General features: G+C 32.6%; 3 protein-coding genes across 19 annotated transcripts in view; 1 reads left to right on the forward strand and 2 right to left on the reverse strand.

The window, feature by feature from the left end:
* Positions 1-343: 343 nt before the first annotated feature.
* Positions 344-3,028, reverse strand: LOC100746281 (periodic tryptophan protein 1 homolog). Of its 4 annotated transcripts, none has more exons than XM_024371666.2 (12): positions 2,743-3,028; positions 2,593-2,686; positions 2,456-2,517; positions 2,282-2,382; positions 2,036-2,212; positions 1,836-1,943; positions 1,600-1,774; positions 1,358-1,516; positions 1,169-1,277; positions 991-1,081; positions 674-910; positions 344-593 (listed from the first exon to the last, which is right to left on the reverse strand). In XM_024371666.2, exons 2-12 carry the CDS (start codon positions 2,653-2,655, stop codon positions 436-438), a joined length of 1,440 nt encoding a protein of 479 aa, XP_024227434.1. In that variant the 5' UTR covers positions 2,656-2,686; positions 2,743-3,028; the 3' UTR covers positions 344-435. The 4 variants fall into 4 exon arrangements, with proteins under 4 accessions (XP_024227434.1, XP_033180002.1, XP_033180003.1 ...); XM_033324111.1 differs by having other exon boundaries at positions 2,762-2,849; XM_033324112.1 differs by having other exon boundaries at positions 2,036-2,209; positions 2,593-2,850.
* Positions 3,029-3,047: 19 nt separating this feature from the next.
* Positions 3,048-3,732, forward strand: LOC100746400 (protein Asterix). Its single transcript, XM_003494035.4, has 2 exons — positions 3,048-3,208; positions 3,370-3,732. The coding sequence occupies exon 2, from the start codon at positions 3,378-3,380 to the stop codon at positions 3,708-3,710; it is 333 nt and encodes a 110-aa protein (XP_003494083.1). The 5' UTR covers positions 3,048-3,208; positions 3,370-3,377; the 3' UTR covers positions 3,711-3,732.
* A 116-nt stretch (positions 3,733-3,848) lies between these two features.
* Positions 3,849-7,092, reverse strand: part of LOC100746518 (sn1-specific diacylglycerol lipase alpha) — a 53,843-nt gene continuing 50,599 nt past the window's right edge. For 8 of the 14 annotated variants that reach the window (XM_033324102.1, XM_033324100.1, XM_033324099.1 and 5 more), the window contains exons 15-18: positions 6,763-7,077; positions 5,740-6,084; positions 5,470-5,644; positions 5,103-5,381 (exon numbers count right to left, since the gene is read on the reverse strand). In XM_033324102.1, the coding sequence (XP_033179993.1) occupies positions 5,103-5,381; positions 5,470-5,644; positions 5,740-6,084; positions 6,763-7,077 (1,114 nt within the window). Of the gene's footprint in view, positions 5,382-5,469; positions 5,645-5,739; positions 6,085-6,762; positions 7,078-7,092 lie in introns of those variants that run through there. The other 6 variants (XM_033324104.1, XM_003494036.4, XM_033324103.1 and 3 more) reach the window with 4 other exon arrangements.

Consider the following 7,092-nt stretch of genomic DNA (forward strand, 5'->3'; position numbering starts at 1 on the left):
GTACAACTTCAAAGTCCATATTTCCAACTACTGGAATCGTTCATTGATTTAAAAAACGATATTTTTTTAATAATTTAATAAATATTATGATATTTCTACATTGGATCAATACAAATCAAAAATTTGTATCAATTGTCTTCAATGTGTAAAAATATGTTAAAATAAAATTGGATTTGTGTGTGTTGTAAATTATTAGAACAGAATTACATACTATGTTGTACAGATTGTAAAACTTTCGAAAAATATTGTTGAAATTAACAATATATTATTACAAAGAAAAAATAAATTACACGTTTTAAGAAGAAAAAATACAACTTTTAGTTTAGTCTTTCAAATATTTATTTATGTCAAAACAATATACAAGTAAAAAGTAGCACAAGTGCCTATGGATATACAATCTTTGGAGATATAATTTGAAATCTTTATTGTACTTGTTTACTTATACCTTTCTGTTCTTTTGGATGCTGTATTAGTTGTATGTAGAATCGTTGAATTCTTATCTTCAGTTACATCCATCATTCCTTCTTTTTCTTCTTGTGTTCTGGTATCATTGATATTGTTTTGTAACTTCCGTTCCCGAAACCTCTCGCGTACTGTTAAAAATATATATTAAGATGCTAACAATAACAAAATTATTATATAAAAGTTTGATATTATATGTATATTAACATACCTTCTGGTATTTGTAAAAGATCAAATATTTTATAATTATGTGATTTATTGTCACCACCAACAGCAAATACAAATGGATTATCTGGGTTGGGTGCAAGACATAACAAAGCACCAAGATTAGTCTTTTTTTCCCAAATAGACCGTGGCTCTTTGTTGTTAATAATATCCCACACCTTTATGACACCGTCGTTTGCTGAAGTAACTAAAAGTCCAGGGCATGATGAGCTAAGTGATAAACCTAAAATCATAATAAATCTAGTTATAATTCATATTTATGTATATTACACATTATTCATATATCAATTTTATATAATTTACCTATGACTTCTTTTGTGTGAGCTTGCACATCCCAAATTGATTTGTCTTCCCTAATATCTATATATTGTATATACCCATTAGAGGTACTGACCTAAACCAAAAATAACAATTAAAATAATTTCAACCAGTATAATGTAAATTCTATTTCGAACAAAAATAATATATTTCATATATTTACTAAGCAATAATTTGAATCAAATGAATTCCATAACACTTTTTCCACTTCTCCTAATGCATCCCATGACTGTACAATTGTTTCATACCTACAGTCAAATAATCTTACCAGCCTGAATAAGAAATTAAGCATGTAAGTATTTCAGTTATAATTAAAAAATTTCTATAAATGATTGAAAACTAATAGACATACGTATCTGCGCAACCTGTCAATAAGTAATGACTTTCGTTTGGATGCCATTTTAATGACTGAATTTCTTCTTCAAAAGATGTAAATTTGTTAGCAGGTACCCCAATTTCTAAATCCCACAACAGAACTGTATGATCAGCAGATGCACTAGCAAGTACATGTCTACAAGAGTATTAAAAAAAGCTGCTTTATTAGTGAGTGTATGAAGTTTCAAACAAACATTTTAATTAGTAGATGATACTAACGTATAATTTTTATTCCATGCTAAATCTAATACAGCATCTCTATGCCCAACATAGCTTTGACTTCTCTTTTTATTTGATTTGCGACCAAGTTTATAGACTGGTTCTAAAGAATCCATTAAATCTAAATCCCATATTTGTATGATAGAAGTCATATCACCAATTGCACATAAATTACCTATAATGAATAAAAAAGTTTATACAAAATTTGTAGCTGCATAAAAATATTTCATACTTACCTGGTTTTGAATCTGAAGGATCAAAATCAAGCCATTCTATACACAATGGGAATGATGGTAACAATATATCATGATGACAATAAAATGAATCTTCATCTTGATTATATACTAAAAAATAAGTAAACTTGTGCTTTAGAAATTATTTATAAGGATTAAAGTTTCTTCATTAAAAAATTATGATTTTTATTTGATATACAAACCAAATACTTCTAGGATACTACCACCTCCTTCTACACGGCCTATTAGTACAAGATTGTCGTTACTTTTAATAATATCATCATCTTTTTCTGAATCATCATCTTCTTCTGTTATAAAAGGGTCTATTCCATCTTCCTCAAAACTTGCAATATTACCAATATTACAGTGTATATTACCTGCTGTATATTAACACCAATTTTTTAAAAAGTTAAATTATTTATGTTATAATATGATAATATTTATCTTACATTCGTCATCATATTTGTCAAAATTATATTCGTCTATTTCGGAGGATCCTACTTCACGTTTTTTTTTATTGTGTTTTTTATCTGAATCATTTCCAACAGGTCTAAAAAAATTGAAATATTTTTACTGTTGTGAAATACTTTTTTAAAGCTATCAGATATTACTATAATACTTACAGTATTAATTCAGGTTGTTTGTGTTTTATGATTCGGTTTAATTCTTTTGGAGTTAGTTGAATCTGAAAAATTGGTAAACTATGCCCATTAGATTAAACAAATTAAATTTCATACCAAAAATATTAAACTTGATTAACCTTTGCAGGGTTTGCAGAAGCAACACCTTTTTTTACCCACGATGTGCACGGTATTATACTCATTTTCAAACTATATATCTTTTTAAATTAACTTCTACAATAAAAATATTTACAATTATTTATGGAAACATTGAATAACAAGAATAATATCTGATATCAGGTGTCATACGTATTGCACGTTGTATAAATCGTACGTTGTATATCTATGATTTCAATTTGAGGTACCAACTTTAGGAAATTTTATGCATGTTCAATGTTCAATATATTAAGAAAGTGATTATTGAGAATTCAATAATTATTAATTAAATGTGAAAAATAAATACGTTTACGTACTGATAGTGCTAAATATATTTAAACTTTAATGTTTAAAATTTATATTTAAAAATAAAATAAATTAGTTTTTCAAATTGTTTGGGTATTCTTAAACTCATCAGAATGTTAGATATAAAAATTATCCCTGAAGACAGAGATAAAATTACTAAGGATTACTAGTGTATTTGGTCAAAAGCACTGGTTGAAAGGAAATATGTACGTCAGTAATCATTTGTTTAATTGTCATTGTTAAATCAGAATTGTTCATACAAGTTACTTTTTATATATTATATTTACTATACTGGTAAGTGAACTTATATAATTTTGAACTATTATCGTTTAATATTAATTTGTGTTGGAATAATTTTATCATGATCTATCATAATTTGATAACCTGAAAACTTTTGATGATTTATGATTCTGTAATAAATAGTTATTAAATTTGGATTCATATGTAAATTTCAGTTTATAAAATGAACAGTTCATCGGATCCTAGACGTCCAGAACGAGAAGTTCGGTACAAACCGAGCGTATCAGGCAGTCAGGCACAACCAGACGACAGTGCAACTCCAGATTATATGAATATATTAGGAATGACCTTTAGCATGTGTGGTTTAATGATGAGATTAAAATGGTGTGCATGGGTTTCACTATATTGCTCATGTATTAGTTTTGCTAATTCTAAAGTAAGTGACGATACTAAACAAATACTCAGCAGTTTTATGTTATCTATATCAGCAGTTGTAATGTCGTACTTACAAAATCCACAACCCATGACTCCACCATGGGCATCTGCGATACAATAAAGGGTTTTTTAAATTCACACAACTCTCTTAGAATATTAATTATTTAATTATTTTTTAAAAATTCTTGTAAAACATATGTTGATACAATAAAACAGTTTTTAAATTAAGAAAGTAAAGTAGGAGAGGAAAAATAAAGTATTGAATTGGCATTTTTATTTTTTGAAAAGTATATTTTAATACATTAAATGAATTACTTCGCAATGTATCACTTTTTGCTAATGATATTCTACAAATGTCACTTACAATATTTCTCTAATATTTATATATTATATGTATAGTATTTTCTAAATATCTATCGCGTAAGCTAAAAATTAAATAGATCAAATATATTTTTTCTATTTTTTTACATAAATACAGTAGTTTTAAAGATTCAACTATTAAAAGATTGTTGATAAAAATTATGTTTCGTAGCTCATATTTTTCTGTTACATAATTATATCTTCTTACCAGCTACATATTTTACATCTTACGCGTAATCTATATACCTTTTCAGTCCCATTTTTGCATCCATCGAAAGATTAGTAAAAAAATGTAATAGAAAGTATTGTTCAATCGTATAATGAAAGATCTCGAACATTAAGTAAAAGAGATAATGTTAAGTGACAGAATCATATAGACAATATCACACTTTGTTAACTCTATTAAAAACTGTACAAAAATGCACGCATATAATTCTTTTGAAAACTGTACAGAAAGCTGGTACTAAATGCGATTGACGAGTAGGCCAGTGCAACTTTTTTTATAGACGTTTACACGTTTTTACCATGTTATAACAATCAACAGATTAAAAAGAACAAGAATCTATATTCTTAGAAGTTATCCTTAAAAGTTGATATTTCTTTTGAGTGACAAGGCATCTTCATTCGTGTAAATCGTCATTCATATAATCCGCTGCCTTTTTGCTAATTTTCTTATTTGTCTTTATATATGTATATTTATTTATTAGATCTTTAATGTATATGTAATTAACTCTGTATCTTATTTGTCCTTTGGTTTATCATTTAGTTGGCAGAAAACGTTCTGAATCAGAAAATATTTCGTCTCATTCGAGAAATGGCTGTACAAAAAGGAAAACGAAAAGTAGTATTTTTATACTACGATAAAAATCATATTATTCGAATTTGGCTATCTATCTATTATTCGAGAAATTTCAGAACTTCTCTACATATCGAGTTTCCGTTTACTGTCTTCATACTTCAGTGAAAGATCGTATAAAAAGAGGCAACATAGATATATGGCCCCTTCATTTTAGAATATTTCATATGTTCATCCATCCAAGGGTTTAAGGGAATGATTCTAAACGATCACACTGAAGAATGTGACATTGGCACAGACACTTTAAATCTATCCCACCTCATTTCTATGGTCCCCGGTCGGTCTAACATTTTGCAATTAAACGCTACTTTCGCCTCGACCAACCAGCGTAATCGGATAAACGTATTTCTTGCGTTTCGCGTTGAAAAATGGCGAACTATGTTGCCCGTGCGTAGGTGTCGGCGATAGTCCACGTAGAAGAGGTAACGAAGCATCACCAGGCAGCCCTGTTGCGTCAAATTTCTTTTTCCACTCTGCCCCTAAATCCGTAGCTGGTGCCATCAAACCTTTACACTCTGGGGAACTTCTGACACTGAGGAACACGTCGTTACTGCTATCACGTTGTCCAGAAGAACCCTTGAAAACGACAGGAATATGTTAACGTTGTGAAAGTGCAAATCTATCTAGTTTATAAAATATGATGTCTTATAGAATAATCGAATACTTTTGCTTCGAAAAAGTCCAAGCTGGATCCATTCGTTTCGTGTTCCTCCACGGGGAAACCTGATTGAACTCGATTCGACGTTTGAGACGCCCTAGATGAATGGGAAGAGGCTTGCGACGAGGAGTTTTCCGACAAGTCGTCTCTGCAGCAGGCAGCTGTGCACACTCTTTGCTCTCTGCAATTTTCCATAAATATTACCTTAAGGATAAAAAAATAATTTCGAATTCCAAAAAAAAAAAGAAAAGAAAAAAACAAAAATATTTGGGCTACCTCCTGACGATAACAGAGTCCCGTCTTCTCGGTACTGGCGGCGGAAGACCAGCGGTTAAGCTCTTGGCGCTTTCGTAGCTCGCCTCGCTGTTGCCGCTGCTTGTGTTACTGCCGTTGTTCCCTTCCCTCAGGAAGTAATTCTTCGCCGAGAGCATAGCGAAGTGAAGATTGTTCTTCAAGTCGTCCGCCGCCGTTGACAAGTTTCCCGAAATTTTGGGTGTACGCCTCATCGGTCTCGGTGGTGGTACCGGCGATGGTGGACTGCTCGACGCCTCCGAGAGTGTTTCCGGCGTGGCTAGTGGCGCCGTTCGAGAGCTCTCGTCCCAGTCGCTTCGACGATTCGATCTTCGTGTTAAAAAGTAAGAAAAAAGACGAACAAGAAGAAACTGCTTGACATAACTCTTGAGATAAAAAATAAACTGCAGCTAAAGAGCAACATTTTATGATCGAAGACAAGAAAGAATATACGATGTCTGATTATTAGAGCGTAAAGTGTTCCTCTTAAGCCGCAATTCTTCGGAAGAACCGTTTTCCGTTAGATGGTCTGGTCTGATGGAGTGCAATGAGTATTTAGGTGCGCGATTGCCGAAGCGGTGAACCTTGTGAAACGTGAAACATAAGCGAACGTGAACGAGAGCGTGATATATGAGGTTCCTTAAACTCGATGGAATACTATTTTGATTGTTTCTCGCGCCTATGTATGTAGTTCGAATGAGATTAGAAACGCATCGAATGCAAATATACAAATCGAAATTTAACGTATAAATTTCCTGCCTCGGACGTAAATATTTACATAAATATTTTATAAAATTCGGCAAAATACAGTGCAAATACAAATACGTGGAATATTCTTCTACCCGTACGTTTATTATCCCTAAAACAACCAAGTTATTACATCGTTATATCGTTCTTTTCGTTGACTTAAAATCCTCATCGTAAATCTAATATATCGGCATCCATTTAACGTCGGTCCTCCGTCACGGACCATAGTTTGTCGTCCAGACGTATAATTGCTATTCTTACGATTTAGTCTCGTCGGCCCTGGGCGTGTTGAGCAATTCGCTGGCCAGACTGACGTATTCCCATGGGATTCCCCTGGAGTCGACGCTCAGCTCGCGACCAGCTTGAGGAAACTCCGAGGGGCTTTGCAACGACGTGAAGCTTGTCTCCAGGCAGAGTTTGTGCGGTGGCGTCCCAGCCAGGTTGCTAGGATGCGACTTTACTGGGCTCGATGAAGAGAGTAACGCTCTCATCTCCTGTTCCACCTCCATCTCCTGGATCTCGACGGCCTCGCGTGCCTCCGACGGCTCCGTCGATGATGCGTGACCGGAAGCCAGCCTCTGTGGCTTCGCC

Source organism: Bombus impatiens, unplaced genomic scaffold, assembly GCF_000188095.3.
Source record: "Bombus impatiens unplaced genomic scaffold, BIMP_2.2 scf_1461, whole genome shotgun sequence".
In the NCBI taxonomy this organism is placed as follows: domain Eukaryota; kingdom Metazoa; phylum Arthropoda; class Insecta; order Hymenoptera; family Apidae; genus Bombus; species Bombus impatiens.

Excerpts from the sequence above, each read along its gene's own strand:
- LOC100746400 (XM_003494035.4), top strand. The coding sequence starts at position 3,378 with ATGAACAGTTCATCGGATCCTAGACGTCCAGAACGAGAAGTTCGGTAC.
- LOC100746281 (XM_024371666.2), bottom strand. The coding sequence starts at position 2,655 with ATGAGTATAATACCGTGCACATCGTGGGTAAAAAAAGGTGTTGCTTCT. Across the intron at positions 2,213-2,281 it reads TGACAAATATGATGACGAAT|CAGGTAATATACACTGTAAT; the intron begins GTAAGATAAATA and ends GTTAATATACAG. Across the intron at positions 1,944-2,035 it reads TAGTATCCTAGAAGTATTTG|TATATAATCAAGATGAAGAT; the intron begins GTTTGTATATCA and ends CTTATTTTTTAG.